General features: G+C 36.2%; 1 protein-coding gene and 1 long non-coding RNA gene across 8 annotated transcripts; one reads left to right on the top strand and one right to left on the bottom strand.

The window, feature by feature from the left end:
* Positions 1–4,733: 4,733 nt before the first annotated feature.
* LOC114270794 (alpha-1,3-mannosyl-glycoprotein 2-beta-N-acetylglucosaminyltransferase) lies at positions 4,734–13,833 on the top strand. Of its 7 annotated transcripts, XM_082868152.1 has the most exons (16): positions 4,740–4,976; positions 5,431–5,521; positions 10,123–10,157; positions 10,263–10,339; positions 10,435–10,480; positions 10,586–10,648; positions 10,881–10,947; positions 11,047–11,115; positions 11,232–11,301; positions 11,403–11,489; positions 11,864–11,958; positions 12,056–12,145; positions 12,586–12,648; positions 12,749–12,787; positions 12,876–13,046; positions 13,507–13,833. In XM_082868152.1, exons 9-16 carry the CDS (start codon positions 11,232–11,234, stop codon positions 13,612–13,614), a joined length of 723 nt encoding a protein of 240 aa, XP_082724278.1. In that variant the 5' UTR covers positions 4,740–4,976; positions 5,431–5,521; positions 10,123–10,157; positions 10,263–10,339; positions 10,435–10,480; positions 10,586–10,648; positions 10,881–10,947; positions 11,047–11,115; the 3' UTR covers positions 13,615–13,833. The 7 variants fall into 7 exon arrangements, with proteins under 7 accessions (XP_082724279.1, XP_082724282.1, XP_082724283.1 ...); XM_082868153.1 differs by lacking the exon at positions 11,047–11,115 and having other exon boundaries at positions 4,734–4,976; positions 10,263–10,354; XM_082868151.1 differs by lacking the exon at positions 11,047–11,115.
* On the bottom strand, positions 6,270–9,163 carry LOC114270795 (uncharacterized). The gene is made up of 3 exons (XR_003632048.2): positions 9,044–9,163; positions 6,843–6,888; positions 6,270–6,402 (listed from the first exon to the last, which is right to left on the bottom strand). It is a non-coding gene; the product is annotated as an uncharacterized LOC114270795 (long non-coding RNA).
* Positions 13,834–17,171: the final 3,338 nt, after the last annotated feature.

Here is a 17,171-nt window from a genome sequence, read left to right as displayed (position 1 = left end):
GATCCTTGGCAGCATTACATTGTTGGGCGTAAGCATCCTCTGCCCTCTTGAAGCCCTGCTTGTCAGCCTCTTTTACCTTCTCCTTTATTTCGGCATCCTTCTTTCTTTCAAGTTTTAACAACTCGCGCAAGTACTTGTCCTTCAGCACAATGGCAGTCTTTTGTTTTTCGGCCTCGGCCGAACTAACCATTCCGGTCAAACGACCGACCTCACCTCGGAGTTCGGCCATTTCCTTTCTGGCCTCCTCTAGTTCGGCCGATTTCGCCTCTGCCTCGGCCGCTGCTTGCCTAGTCACTTTCCTCAGCTCCAGCACCTTCCTATGGGTGATTTGATTTTTCTGGATGGCCTGACAAAGCAACAACCTCAATTTAGCCGAAGAAAAAGTTGAGTAGAAAAACAGAAATGCGACCGAAGTTACTAACCAGAATCATCGATTTAGTCGCAGACCGAATGGACTTCATCTCGGTGGTTAATTGTTTTTGGTGATGCTCCATGTCTCTGGGCAAACACACGCTCTTGGCCAGGTTGATGGCCAACAGGTGGTCCTTCTCAGCAACGACCGAGTCTGTGTCTAGAATGTCTCGGTCGTTGAAGGTTAATTTCGGTGCCCAGCAGCCGATGGTTCGGTCGGAAGACTCCGGAAGGGGGCTCGGTGGTAAGCTCGGCTGAATAGGAGTTTCTTCATCAATCGAAACTCGTTCGGGTTCGGAAGTTCGGGCACGTTTGGTTCGGCGGGAAGAGGATGGCTGTTGGGAAGGAAGGGCGACAATAGCAGGTTGCGGTTGGCTGGGAGGCGCCACTTCGGGCCTAGCTGTTTCGGTAAGAAGGGCCCTGACTCTGCTCCTTTTCGCCATCTCTTCTTCTGCGGTTAGAGGGACAAGTCTTATCTCGGGCAAAGTTGGGTCCGGCTCCGGTGCCTCTTCAAGAAGGAAGTCAGTCACCCTTGCTTTTCGGCGACCGCTGTAGCGATAGGTCGGCTCAAAATTTAGAAGCTTGGCCCAATCTCTTTCTTTAATCCGAAATGCGGCTCGCAAGACTCCGAGGTTGGGATAGCTATATAAGGAATGGAGATGGGCGAAATCTGCAAAAAAGAGAGAAGTGTTAGTTCGGCTAATAGACTAAACAACCGAGATAACACACAAAGCAGAAGACCGAAGTAAAATTACCAGGCTCTCCCATTTTCCAATTTATAGGTCGGCCAGGAATTTGAGCTTGAAAATCCTCAAAGTTCCCAGAGACCCAAAAGAAATCATCATCGTTAAGATCTTGGTCCGGAGTGTGATTGATTATCTTCTCTCGGCGACGGCGAATTCTAAGGTAGTAGACCCACCCAGCATTCTTTGAGCCGATAGAGTATTGATGAAAGATCTCGGCTAGACCAAGATTCAGTCCGGTTTGGTGGTTTAATGCGGCTATCCCCATTATAATACGGTATGTATTGGTGGATAGTTGGGTGGGACATAACCTAGTCTGTCTAAGAAATTCGCAGATTAGCGGTTGGACAGGAAACCGTAGTCCGGTTTCTATTATGGATTGAAGGGTAAAGGGCACGAAGCCTTCATTGTTCCAGGGGGTAGCATCTTTTTCGGCCAACGCCAGATGGACATCATCAGGAATCTGGTAATCTTGCCTAAATTCGGCCAGGCCACCAGGGGTTTCGACTAAATATCTATACTTACCCATTTATTGTATAATTTATGAATAAATTATTTCGGTACAAAAACTAGGCTCAGTAGCTCGGTTGAGCACACGCAGGAGTGCCTGGACAACCTAAGTCTGCAAAGTAGAAAACAAAGGGGTTAAGCACAGATCATTGGACCGCGCTACAAATGATAAGCAAGATATACAAATCCTACTTCGGTTTAGTGGGCTGGCCCTACCTCGGCTCATCAGAAGGTTTCTTAGCTCGGTTTTGAGCCGTTTAGACCGGTTTAACGTCTGGGGGCAGCTTTCTGAGTTCGGTCTAAAAAACTAAGAAAGCTGGTTTGGTCCCAAGGCCTAAATCGGTTACGGTGTGAGGAGAGTTACTCCGGCTGAGCCCCTAGGGGCGGCTTTCTGAGTTCGGTTTCAGAACTAAGAAAGCCGGCTTGGCCCCAAGGTCTTACCTCGGTTGGAGACAGAAGTACCTAGTTCGGTATGTGCAAGCTTATTCGGTAATCTTATCTTGGCTAGAGTGGTTCAGGATAAACTACTGACATTCCTACAAGTTCAAGCTCGGTTATTGAATACAGAAATCTACATATTAGGGGCAAACAGAATCCTAGTTCGGCCGCAATGTGATTTTGGATCTAAGGCTTGTTTTTCTACATAACAGTTCATACACATACAAGTTCTACTGGTTTCTTCATAGAAAGTACAAAAGCAGAGCAGATAAATGAAGAAAAATGTTTGCAAAAAGCATACAAAACAGAAACGAATGGTAAAACAAACAAAAAATCGCAAGATGGTTAGATTTTCTTACCAGAGAAGAGAGAAAGAAGACTGGAGTCGGAAACGGTGGCAGCAAGAAAAGAGCACAAGCTCAACACAAGCTCGAGTGTGGAAGAAGTAGAGATACAGAAAGAAGATGAAAACAATAGAGTAAATGATTCCAGAATCGAAAGGGCGGTTTTGTGTAAAAGGGAGAGAGAAAAAGGCGGCAAAAAGAAGCGGGAACAGTACAAAAATTCTGAAGGACGGCGTGACAGTTGGCCACAGCTTATCAGAGCTTGCCACGTGTCACTGGAATTGGAAGCGTTACAGTCGCTGTGATTGAAGAGACGTTTTGACCGGACATAGTGATACCCGAGGTAAACTTAGCTCGGCTGGAAAGGCTAAAGGGTTTTTAGCTCGGCTGGAAAGGCTAAAGGGTTTTTTAGCTCGGCTGAAAAAACGTAACAAACTTTAGCTCGGCCAGAAGGCTGGTAATCCCAATCATGTTGCACAGATGGAATTAAGGGGCAATTGAGAGGGTAATTTTTGGGAAAAACTGGGCCGAGCTACGAGTTGGGCTTTAAGGCCCAGAAAAGCGAAGGACTAAGTAAAAAAGGCCGTAATGGTTACTCCGGCCTAGGAGAGACAGAGTTACTCCGGCCCAAAGGAGGTGGAATTACTTCGGCTTACGAAGTAATAGAGTTACTTCGGCTAGAGGATTGTAAAACACTTCGGTTTGGGGAGCAACTTGGAGTTAGACCGGCCTTAGAGGCATACCGGTTTGAGAGTTATGCCGGTCGAGTCAGTGGTTCGGTCCGAACATACCACGGTTCAGGTATTAGAGAACCGAGATATGATAGCATGAAGAAGAAACCGAACAACTGCTAGTACGGCCTACTTGGTGGCTCGGCATAGCCATTTTTACTTCGGTCAAATAGAAGTTCGGCCATAAAGAGAACCATCCCACTTGGTTTAAGCAGTGGGGGAGGGTGTGAAAGGATAAGTATTATCCTTAGGAGAATGAATCCTAGGAGGACTCTGCATGGAGAAGTACAAGTCCTACTAGGATTGTGCCACGGGAAACTTATAAAAGCTCACAAGCATCACCTTGGAGGAGGTAATTGAACACAATCTTTCTGAGAACTTAGAGCTTTGTCTATTTGTCAAGTTTTCTGACTTAGGCATCGGAGAGGTTTCCGGCACACACTCGCCGGCTAGCTCACGTTTGTGTTTTCAGGTAACAAAGCGACGTCGTACGGAGGAGCGTGGACTTGGTCAACAGGATTATACGAGGAGAATTATTTCTTCCCCGTACAATTATGTACAACACAATCACTCTGTTTAGACCTTTACTAACTTACCAGCTCAATGCGGCTCCCCAATCAATGCTTAAAAGAAATTTTAAAACCAACTCCCTCAATCGGTGATTATTTAACAAAAATGTTAGAAAGTTTAAAGATTTTATTAAATGTTTTATATTGATACGAGATTTACATGAGATTTAGGCCAAGTTTGGCTAACCGTAAAAAAGTGCACTTATTTCATCTTTTTATCTTTTTTGGGTCACATCAATCAACATCTCCTCTCTACTTTTTCTACACATAATATAAAAAAAAGTCAAAAAGTACACTTATTTAGTCTTTCCAAACTTGGCCTTATATTGTGTAGGTGTTAAATTTATATTTATGTGAGATATTTGGTAAAATTTTTAATAAAATATTTGAGGTTTTTAGGATTACTTATATTTAGTAGGGAAAAATGTTTAATGTTTGGGGACCATAAAGGAGGACCTATGATTATTATTGATGTATTTGAATTTTTTTTGAGATTATGTCTCATAATGATATGAACGGTTCAGATCATTTTAAGAGTAATGAGAGTTGTATTTTGTGGGATCTCTATCATTACTGGGTTATTTGGGATGATCTAAATGAATGTACCTTTTGATTTTTTATGAAATATGAGTTGAGTTTGGATTGAGTTTGAAGTGATGTGTTAGAGAGATGGTGCGACTTAAATAAGATGGTGCGACTTAAATAAGATAGTGACTTTTTGACTTTTTAACTTTTTTTCAAGTATATCAAACAAAGGCCAAGTTTGGTTAACAAAAAAAAGTGCACTTATTTCATCTTTTTATCTTTTTTGAGTCACATCAATCAACATCTTCTCTCTACTTTTTCTACGCATAATACAAAAAAAAGTCAAAAAGTACACTTATTTAGTCTTCCTAAACTTGGCCTTATGTGATATTTTTTGATAATATGATTGATGAAAAAAATGAAATATTAATTATTTAAGTTAGCTGATTGAACAAAATATATAATGAATGGGCTCACCCACTCACTCAGTTGTGAAAATTCAATGCTCACCTGAGAAGGCCAAGACTTGGGAACGTCGGCAATCACACCAAAAGCCACAATAATCAGGGTTAGATTAGAAGAGGTGACTACCATACAATAACGTGTCTTGATTGACTTGGTCGAATTGAATTCCACACTCCACAACAGAGTTCGAAATCAAAAATAGGAATTGCTCCATTGTCGAAGCTCCATTGTTAAAAAGGGGTAAAATGCTTTGATTCTTATCCTTTTTAGGTAGTTTGATTTGAATCCCTAATATATATATATATATATATATATAATACATGTTATGTTTGTGAACATTGTGCTCAATATGTACATGTAATAATGTGTATCTGTATGAGGAACTGGACATTCTATTCTATGCTGTATTTGCAATGTTTGTTCCTCCTTTGTTTAATCTGATGTAGATTCAGAGCAGTGAATTATTTTATGCATATTATTGCAAGCAAAATATGATAAATCCATCTACATGGTATTTGATGAGAATAATCAAAAATCATAATTCATCTGTTTGAAATGCTTAGTGATTGCTTTATGTTCCCTTTGCCTAACAATGTCTAGGTGTCTTGGAATCTGTTATTCAGAGAAGTTAATCACTTCCAGATGTGCCAGTTGTACAATCCCTCCTTACCTGTAATTTATTTGATCATAACAGGTGTAATCAGAAAATCATTATACAAGCCAAACACGATTAATAATGGATCAGATTAGCATTCAAAAAGGAAGAATTGTGACACTAGAAGAAGGTATGGTATATTTCTGGTTGCTATATTACTCTCTCTCTCTCTCTCTCTCTCTCTCTCTCTGTGATTTTATCTGTTGCTTCCATTCAAAGGAAGCAGCTAGAGCAAAGGCCATATAAATCTTATCCTAAGTGAGCATGTTGTGATATCTTTTGATCAAATCAAACATGTGTACAAAGATGTTAATAATAATAAGTGATGCACAAGGTAGAGATCCACTATTCGGCTCACACACAGTATCTTTCCACCATGTGGAGGCTTAATTTATATTTATAATTTTATAAATTAAAGTCTTTAGTATTTAATATTTATTTTCTTATTGTTATTAATTTTTCTATTTTATTAAGGTTAACCTATATATAATAGGCTTTGGTATTATATTAGGCAGCCTTCAATTAATGAAATTGACAGTTGTTTAAGGTTGCGGCCTTTGTGTGATTAGGATTGCGGCCCTTGCATGCTTCTCTTCCTGATTCTCTCTCCTATTCTTTCTCTCTGTTCTAATGCACGGAGAAGTTTAAGTGTCACTATCCCAACCCATCCTAAACAAGATGGCGTTGTGACCGGCCAGTAGTCATAGACTATCAAGGGCCTAACTTTCAAAACAAGTTGGAGTCTTAGGATAATTGGGGCAAATTTTTTATATTTTTTAGTACGGAAGCCATTATTTGCTTATATTGAGTCCATTCGAAACATCCACTCAGAGCAGTGCATAACTACATGAAATGAAAGCATTCATTCCTCTTGGATTGTTATCTTACATTATTACATGGTCTAAACGACAAGGTAAAATAAACACATATGACAAGGCTTTACAAATCTAGCACAACCATACAAGACCAGTTTCTATTCAAACTTCTCTTCATAATCCAACTCTTCATCACCTACATATATTTAAGAGAGAGGGGTGAGCCATTGCCCAGTGAATAATATTACAATTCAGTGGTAAATAAATGAATTCCAATCTCATTGGCAAAGCATAATATCATATCATATTTTCAAAAGCATTCGAACATTTCTCATCATAATATTTCATAATCAAACATGATAGCATGGTACATCAATTAGGGCGAAGCGAAGGAATAACCGGTTTGATCACCGATTAAACAACCCACTCTCAGGTGGCGAAGGAGATCTCAATAACGGCCATGGTATATTTAACTGTCCCCCAATAGTTAGGACTATCTAAAGGATGCCACAGTAGATTTATCAAAATATAGGATATTCATTCATTCGGAAACAAAATAAGGATTTCACAAAATATGATATATCATCGAGTTTTCAAAACAATTTTCAAACATAACTTTACAATAATATTACTCACAAATGGCTTGCGAACAATGAGGTTTTCCCTTCTCAGAGTGCTTGACCTACACAAAGCATAAGCAAGACGTTGAAAGCACTTAAACTAGCAAGCTTCTAAATTCATTTCAGGTGTTCAAACTTAACTTTGTGTTTCTTAATATTTTCTTAGATTATCAAGACTTTTCTAAGCCTAATTCAAATCTAAATCAAGTGTCAAACATGTATCAAATGCATCTAGGTGATTAAGGCCTGAAGAATGTTGAAGTGTGTCAAAGACGTAAGGTTTAAGGAAATAGGAAGAAATGAAAAGAACTAAGTTATGAGAGGAATTAGCATGAAATGGTTAGGAAGAAAGTAAGCAGCCTTCACTAATTTAAACATATCTTTTTGTATATTTAGAATTTGGATGTGAGACCACCACCATTGGAAACTAGACTTCCGGGACTTGAATTTAGAATCAAGAATCGCGTAAAACCGAGTCCGGATGAGAGATATACCCATTTGAAGTTGCACTGAAACAGAGGTTCTGCACGTGCAGGACAAGGTGCGGGAAGGTTGGGGCACGTACGCGAAATCTGGCCGCATGTGTGGTTATTTCAGAATGCAAAAATGGGTTCTGGAGGGTTGGGCCGCATGTGCGGGAAACTATGAAGCACGGGTACTCCAAAAGTAGTGCCGTACGAGTACCGGGTACTTACCGGGTGCGGGTACGCGTACCGGTACGGCGGCGTACCGGGTACGGCAAAAGAGGGTCCGGTACGTTTGGCTTATTCGGGTGCGGCATGGGTACGCCACGGGTACGGCATGGGTACGCCACGGGTACGCCATGGGTACGGCGTGGGTACGCCATGGGTACGCCAAGGCCAATTTTTTTTTTTTTTTTTTTTTTTTTTTCTGCCCTTGCAAATTAGCAATTATTATTATTATTTTTTATTTTTTTTGGTGCCCTTGCAGATCAGTAATTTTGATGTTTCTCTGTTGTCCTGTTTGTCTGTATAAATTGTAGAAGTATATCAACAAATGATTTTAATGTTTTTAAAAAGCAATTTGAACCAAAAAAAAATAACAAGGCCTATAAAGGGTAGTTCTGTGTATGACTATGCATTATGCTTTTGCTTTAGATCCTCCTAGAATTTCTTTATAAAATCTTTAATCATAACAAACTTTTAAAGTTTATGCACAAAATATTAAAAATTGATACTGTATTAGTTGATTAGTAGTTGTTGGGAATGATGCAATTTTATGTATTATGCAAATTGCAATTGACAACCTGCACCAATTGAGAATTTTTTTCCTTTATTGTTGGTAATTAACTTTAAATCTTTCTTTGGTCTCCTGTTATTTCTTTGGTCTCACCCTATAAAAATAGCAAATTGATGAGCAAAAAGAAAGATTTTAAAAATAAATTATGATCACAAATTCACAGTGCATAACATATCAAAGTGAGAGATTTCACAAATATTATTTTTAACGCTTAATGGTTTTAAATTATAGGAAAATGAGTAGTTCTTTTTTTAGTTTTGATATTTAATTTTAATTTGTAGGTTGGATCCTTTAATCAAAATTATATTTAAAAAAAAATAAAAAAATATCGGCGTACCGTAGCCGTACCCGTATCATACTTTTTTTGAGTTTTGCCGAATCGGCGTACCCGCACTCGTACCCGTACCGTACTCGTACCCACACCCGTGCTTCCTTGGCGGGAAATCTAGGGCACGTGCAGGAAATTCTTGGTTGGACGGGCTGAAGCTGTTCTTCATGTTTTTGAGGTTCCTAACTCCAATTTCTTCACCTAAAAGCCTCAAAACATGATGTATAATGTTCCAAAACATGAAAGTATGATACAAGATTCATGAAAACTCATTTGTATGCAAGCATTTCAAGATTAAACTAACAAAAAAATAATATTTTATTCAAGAGCTCTTTAATTTTTTTTCTCTCTTCCACTTTCTTTCATTTCTTTATTTTCATTCCTTTAAAACAAGATTTTAAGGCTTCAAAACATGAATAAATGATGTGGGTTTTGTAGGAAAACATTCATATGCAATGAATTTAAAGTTTAAACCAATCAAAATGTGATTTTCTTGCAAATTTTTTGAACCCTTCCTATTTCTCAAACTCTTTCCTATCTTCCTCAATTTCAATCTCTCAAAACTTAGTTTAGATGATCTTCTAGCTAGATTATAGCAACAATACAAGAAAGAGGGTTGAATTTCTTACCTATTAATAATTTTCCTTGAATTTCTAGGCGTCAAATTGAAGCTCCTTTGATTTTTCTTCGATTTCCTCTCTTTTTCCCTTGTTTTTTTCTTCTCCTTTCGTCTCCTTTGTTCTTCTTTCTTCTCCTTTTGTTTTGACTCCACAGATTTTCTTCTTCTAAAAGTTAAATAATACAAAAAGGAAGGTGTTTGTTTGCTTCACCTATGTGTATGCTTCACCAAATCCTAATTTATTTGCTTAGTTTAGCTTAGCTCAATCAAGTTTACCTTAAGTATTTTACTAATTGTCCCATTAGCTTAATTAACCAAGCTTTAGTCCTAACCAATCATGCTTACTCTTTAATCCTTATTAGCCTAAATAAACTCTAGAGCTCTCTCTCTCTCTCTTTCTATATTCTTCTCTTTTGTTTTGTAGGAAATGTTGAGGTGTGTGTTTGCATCACAAAGGATTAATTAGCTTAGTCAATCCATCTTAGTTATAATTAATCAAGGTTAATCTCTAATTAATCAAGGCTTAACTTAATTACGATTACAGTTAATCTCTAATTAATCGTGCTTAGCTTAATTACGATTACGGTTTACTAATTCTACTTAATTAGCACTAATCCCAATTAGTAAGAACAATATAGCATCAAAATGGCATGCATATTAGTCTAAGATCTTTAAGCTCCTTGATTAGTGAATAGGGAAACTCAAAATTTACTAAATTCAACCTAGAAGTCCTTCCCTAACTCTCAATACAAGACATAAGGATTTCTATGTTCGAAGCTCTATATTAACATATACTTTCAAACTCATTCTTAAGTATATGCCTTGGTTTGTCTTCTCAAGGCATGTTTCTCACTTTTAATTCTTGTGCAGTCTTAATTCAAGTAGGCATATAACATAAGGCAGGGCTTAGGGTATTCAAGGATGAATAATAATATGGTTATAGCACGTGACATTCGTTGGGGTGTCACGTTAAGTTTAAAACTCTCCGTTAATTCTACAATCTTCCTCTGCACATTTTTTCTTTAACTGATGTGTATGCTTGTGCATTTTTGTTTGTAATTTGATAGTTATAATGTTATCATGTTGCAGGGAATGGCCTTGAAAAAATAATAGACAAAGTACAGGTTTGGATGGAGTGGAGGTTTTTTCAATTTAATTCTTCTATTTTATTTATTTATTTTTCTGTTTCAAAGTCATCACATCTGCATCCCTCTTTTCTGAATTATTAGGCTCCAGTTGCGGCAGTTGTGGTTATGGCTTGCAACCGTGCTAATTATCTTGAAAGGGCTCTCAAATCTATTCTGAAGTATGCTTAATATTTGTGAGCATTTTCTAGTGCTCCTGATTAATTTGCTCATATTTCAACTAACTCACCGTTACAAAATTCTTCATATTCTCCAGACATCAAAGTTCTGTTCCTTCAAAGTATCCCCTTTTTGTATCCCAGGTACTTTTTTAAGTAGGGATTCTAGTCAACACAAGTTTAGATATGTTTGATTGGTAATGAGAGATCAGGAAGAACAAGACAGCTAAAGCTAGTAAATTTCTGTAGGATGCAGAAGATCCTGATGTCAAAAGTAAGGCTTTGTGCTACAATCAGCTAACCTACATGCAGGTAAATTATTTTAATTCTCTAGCGAGGAATGCTGATGACAAGGAGTATGGTTCAGCAAATTTTCATCAACTCATACATTTGTCAATTAATTTTATGCCATGGAAAGCTCCTTTCAAAAAACATATAAATCTTGTGTTAGAGATGCCATATGTTTTCATGACATAATTTCTACCCTTTTGTGAGACTTTTTGTTAATATGTCTAGCTTAAACACTAACTTCAGTTGGTTGCAGCACTTGGATCATGAACCAGTGCACACAGAGAGGCCCGAGGAAATGATTGTATACTACAAGATTGCACGTAAGGATTTATCTTTTTCGTCACTTGCTAAAAAAAAAAAAAAGGGGGTCCCCTTTAAGGCATCATTGTTGAATGTCTTTTAATGCTGGTGTTTTCTAGGTCATTACAAATGGGCACTGGATCAATTGTTTTATAAACATAACTTTAGTCGAGTTATCATACTTGAAGGCGCAACAATCTTGCTTTGTGCTGCCTTTTTTACTTTCTCTCTCCTTTATTTTTATTTTTATTTTTCAATGAAAATGTTAAGCAATTTGCTGAAAATAAATTTCCATGGAATACAGATGATATGGAAATTTCCCCTGATTTCTTCGACTATTTTGAGGCTGCAGTTGCACTCCTTGAAAGTGATAAGTGAGTCCTATTATGCAGTACATTTTGTTATTTGAAGTTCAAGATCAGAGTCTGCAACCTCTAACTATCTTTTTGCTTTTGTTTGTATGAATCCAAAATAGGTCCATTATGGCTGTTTCTTCATGGAATGACAATGGACAAAAACAGTTTGTGCAGGATCCTTGTAAGTTCATTTGGTGCTTGGATCGGTAAGTAATTATTCTTCTAGAACTAAATGTAAAGCTAACTGATAAACCTGCATAGAGGTTACAGTTATTAGTCATTTTGCAGTGACTCAAAGGAGTTTTTGTCCCCTAGGGACTTCTCAGTGGCTTAGGTCGCATTCCCCCCATAGATTCCAGTTCAAGTCTCCTCAACTGACCTATTAAAAAAAAAAAAAAGTTTACTTTGGAGATTTTTGCTTCCAAGGTTCTTGTGAAGGCATTATAACTTTCATGTTTGGATTGAAATTAGTTTACTTAATTCTAGCAGGCAAATGAATGTTGCATCGTATAAAGATTATTCTTTAAATCAGAAATCTTGAGAAACTGTTCTCTTATCAGCTTTATGATACACTTTGCAGACATGCTTTACCGTTCAGATTTTTTCCCTGGATTGGGGTGGATGCTGGCTAAATCTACGTGGGATGAACTCTCTCCAAAGTGGACAAAAGCATATCCTTGTGGTGTATTGAGTCATAGTTTGTTGTTCATACTTTCATATTACTTTATTGCATCTCTTTTGAACATTTTCTTTGACATAAATTTTCACATATTGGGATGATTGGTTGAGGTTAAAAGAGACTCACAAAGGTCGACAGTTTATCCGTCCAGAAGTGTGCAGAACATATAATTTTGGAGAACATGTATGTACAATGTTCAGAAGTGATTTTTTACTTTGTGAAACAACAATACTCACTCAGAAAACTTAAATATTTTCTTGTTATCATTGCTATAAAATTTGAACCATGTCATTGCTCAAGATATTGTTCTAAATGTATGTTGTTTTGAAATTTGGCACCGGGATAAAAATTTATTGTTGCAGATTGACTCTTAGTTATTTCTCACACACACGAAGTTACACCATGCATGCACGCACCCACCCACCCACACACACCCTCTGCATACATGCGCTACCTTGCTCACCCATTTCCTGACAAAGTAAACATATCGTCATATTTCCTCTATAACAATAATCATCTTTAAATAGTTTTGACATTTAACGTTAATTATTATTCACTGTTTCCTACAACTATGGTTTCCTGACAACCTTGCTTATTTTTGTCTTACTCTGATTTCCTTGCAGGGTTCTAGTCTGGGCCAGTATTTTAAACAATATCTTGAGCCAATTAAGTTGAATGGTGTTCAGGCATGTGAGCATTTTTTATTTTATTTTTTTGCTTAGAAAATATGATTTTAGTTTGTGCACAATTCTTGTAGCATCTATGATATTTTACTTTTGCTGAAAGGTTGATTGGAAGTCAATGGATCTGAACTACCTGATGGAGGTATAAGATACATTTGAAAATGGCTGTCTGAGGTGAACTCAGAATTTAGTGTATTTATGCCTAAATTTTTTAACCCCCACTTTTTCAGGACAAGTATGTTAAGCACTTTGCTGACATGGTTAAAAATGCAAGACCTGTCTGTGGAACTGATGATGTTCTGAAGGAATGCAATATAGATTGTGATGTGCGCATTCAGTACAAAGACAAGACAGATTTTGAACACATTGCACGTCAATTTGGCATTTTTGAAGAATGGGAGGTAGTGCAACTTCCAATTCATTTATCTAACAATAGAAACCGGGTGATTTGGTTGATTGATTTTTAGTATGGATTTGAAACACAATTTATTGACACTTGCACACACCTCGTTGGTTCTTAAAAAATGGCTATGGTACCTTTTTTTTAAACTTCATTTTCTTCACTACACAGAAAATCTTAATATTGGGTCAATGTTGTGCTTGACTAATTTCGTAAGACAATATCTGGATATGTGTATATTGAACTAACGAAATCAAATAATGTTGAACTTCTCCCTCTATCTCTCTCATGCTTTGATACGCTTTCTTGGAGATGCAGAATTATACATTTTTTTAATCATTTAGAGTTTGAAGGCCTATTTCATACATGTACATAATATGCTTGTTCTGATGGTAGTCTTATTGCTTGAAATTGTTTCCCCTTCAAAGAAATCACAACCATTGTTTTGTGTCCTTTCCCAGGATGGCGTGCCAAGAACAGCGTACAAAGGAGTAGTTGTTTTTCGATACCAAAGCCCAAAGCGTGTATTCCTTGTTGGCCCAGAATCTCTCCAACATCTTGGGATTTAACATGCTTGGAAATGATTGAGGTTTAGTGATTGCAAGTCATATGCATTCATAATGCCATCTTAAGTTATTATGTTTTATAGAATCAATTTGGAACAGAGAACTAGAGTATATAAATGTTTTGTGAACTGATATCCATGAAGGTTTCTTTTGTTGACAGATTTAGTAAATAAGTTAATAGTTTTTGAATAAAAAAATTATCCTTAGAATGAAAAAATAAAATAACAACGTTAGTAGTGATTAGTATTTCATTTTTTAAAATATAATTTCAAAATTGAAATTGTATTTTTTATCCCACGACTTCAACAAAAAAAAATTAAATAAAACATACATTGGTAAATTTCTTTAAATACCTTGTATCAGGTAAATAAATTTTAAGGGTAAATTAACAATATCTCCTTACAATTTTCCTAATTACATATTAGCCTCTGTTTTTTATTTAATAATTACATCTTTTACTGTTGGTGAATGGGGGCTATTTCGCAAGTACTTCCCACAAATTATCCCTGTCTTTCATTCCAAAGAACTTTGCTTTTGTTTGCTATTTTTTTTAAGCCTATGTTCCAGTCTAAAGACAGAGGAAGTGACGACATTAAAGGAAACAACATCCAAAAAAAAAAAAAAAAAGGATACTTATTTAGAAAAACCATTTACACAAATTGCTTTTGAGAAAATTTCCAAAATAAAAACACAACCCTAATATTATATTCAAATTTGAGATGTACATACACAACAAATTGTGATTGTACAATAATATTACAAATCACTATAACAAAACCATAACTAATCTTTCTTGCTTCTCATGTACAACTTTACACAAGCATCCTCATTGATAATATCGATCAGGCTTTCTGGAAAATCAACCGGCTGCAGAACAGCATCATTAACTCCAAGGTCCATCTTCGCGAGAAAGTCCGCAGCCCGGTTAGATTCACGCCATGAATGAGAAATTTCGAATTGGTCAAACTTGTTCAGAAGTCGCCAAATGTGGTCCAATCCGCTATTAGCCGTTGAATGAAAGCACTGTTGCTCTTTTTTAATTGTTTTGACGACACTCAACGAATCAGACTCGATCCAAATATGTTTAATACCCAGTTTGAACGCATGCATGAGACCTCTCCATATGGCCCATAATTCGACTACGAAGATGTTATGTACATCTTTGGGAGGAAGAACTGAGGAGACATAAGCACAAATGGGAAGGCCATTGTAATCACGTAGAAGACCACCACAACTCGTAGTCCTAACATTATTTCGACCACCACGTATAGATCCGTTAGTGTTTAATTTAATCCAGCCGACTTTTGATTTTTTCCATATACACCATTTTTCTGTTGCAAGAGAGTGTTGAAGAAACTTAAGGATGATCAAAGGTTGCTCATCGTCAGTAGACAGGAACGTAGGGAACCACGGAGGTGGAGGTGGAGGTATTGGTGTCGGCAACGGCAACCACGGAGTTGTCGGCGACATATCAATAAAGCCGAATCCACCAAATGAAGATGAGCGAACCCGAGTGTGTAGCATCATATTACTAAATGAAAAACAAATACACCAACCCAGCGAAGGAGAAGAAGAAGATTACCGAAGATCACCAAGTGTATGATATGTGAAGACCACCAAGAATGAATCACGTTACTAAACCGTGAACACCAATCCAAGGAATGAAGTCACTATAATGAAGCTGTGTAGTGTATATATACTAGTGTAAATCCTAGTTTCCTAGTTTGGATGGATGACCAACACAATTAATAGCTAGGATCCTAGTTTGGATGGATGACCAACAGGATGGATGACCAACACAATTAATAACTAGGATCCTAGTTTGGATGGATGACCAACACAATTAATAACTAGGAGCAATTATCTGACGCAATTATCAATAACAAGGCACAATTATCACGCGTTATCGGATCCAAGAAAATTAATTCTCTTACCAATAACTTGGAGCAACTATCAGACGTGTTATTGGACTCTCTCCAATCTTCCATTGGACTGGGTCGTCCAGTCCGGCCTACTGGGCCTGTTTTTAGGCCCACTTCGATAATCCGAATCGTTTATATTTTAAGATTTATCAAATACATTATCTCTATAAAAAAAATTAAGTTAAAAGTGTTTGGATTAATTTTGTATATATCGTTTATTTTCTCACCGTTTATTTTTTTATACAAAATTGATCCGAACACGTGATTGCCGTTATCCGATTAACTTGATTTTTTGTAGGAATACTTTACTCAACGTATCTTAAAATATGAATATATGATTCAAATTATAAAAACAAGGCTCAAAAGTGAGTCCACTAGGTCTCACAGTACCTCTCGAGTCCAATGGAGAAATGGAGAGAAGTCAGTCTCATTGCCCAATCCAATGGAACAAATTCAATGATCAAATGAATGGAGCTGATTTATTAGTAGACATAGAATTGTTTGATTGGTTGGATTATAGCATTAAATTGAGATTATTAATTCGTAAAATTCACATTTCAATATTTGATTATAATTTTTGTTATCTAAATTAGTTTTCGATAGACATTCTATCCGACAAAATTAAACATATTATTAAAATTATTTATTTTCATATTCATTGCAAAACAAACGTGAACAAAAAAATTATTCATCTCAATAATATAGTTGGATAACCAATCATTCACTAATCTATCTATCTATCTATCTATCTATCTATCTATACGTTATATAAGCAAAAAGAGATTTTTAGTGAGAAGAGTTAAGAGAGGTCTAAGTGTTCAATCTTAATTTCTTGATTTTTCAATTTAAAAAATAATTAATAAATCACGCACTAACACTTTCTAATTTAAACAAAGAGTGCATTCTTTTTTTCTAAAATCATTCATTCCTTATCATCAAACAAGGAAGGAGTTTTCCAATTAAGGAAAAATAATGAATAATGTTCTATGCGTCAATTGGTATATCAATTAGTATACTAACAGATGATGTGGCATAATTTTAGAAGTTTTGAGTATTTTTAATTTGTATAATGGGTGGGGGTCATAATTTTTTTATCTTCAAATTCAAACTTAATTTTTTTATCTTTATCTTATATTTATAGAATCTCACTCTTATGCTTCCTTTTCAATTGAGTTTATTCGATTGAGTATATTTCAAAAAAATTAATTAATCTTGCGTATTTATATAAATATAGTGAAATCACTCAAATCTATTATTTAAATACTCATCTAAATTAATATTATAGTATTTAGTTCATTTTTAACATGTTTAGTATTATTTATCACATTTTGTTACTTATCCATGCATACCACGGTTTTACGCTAGTTTTATATATTGATAATTCTTCACTATTAATATTAGAGAGATGTTACAATATGCACCCTCAAAAATGTGCATATGATATGCCTTTCATAACTTTTTCACAAAACTTCGTAACTTAAACCCAAAATGTCATAACTTTTTCACTATAAAAATCGGAACTTTTTTTTCATTGAAAAATATCGTAACAAAATCTCAAAGTGTCATGACAAAAATCACAAAATGTCAAAACATTATCATTCTTAACTTTAACTTTAAGGTGCGCATCATAAATTCACT

Source organism: Camellia sinensis, chromosome 5, assembly GCF_055761805.1.
Source record: "Camellia sinensis isolate YWXY chromosome 5, ASM5576180v1, whole genome shotgun sequence".
Classification (NCBI taxonomy): domain Eukaryota; kingdom Viridiplantae; phylum Streptophyta; class Magnoliopsida; order Ericales; family Theaceae; genus Camellia; species Camellia sinensis.
Note: the sequence above shows the minus strand (reverse complement) of the source record. Positions and strands in the feature narration are given on the sequence as shown.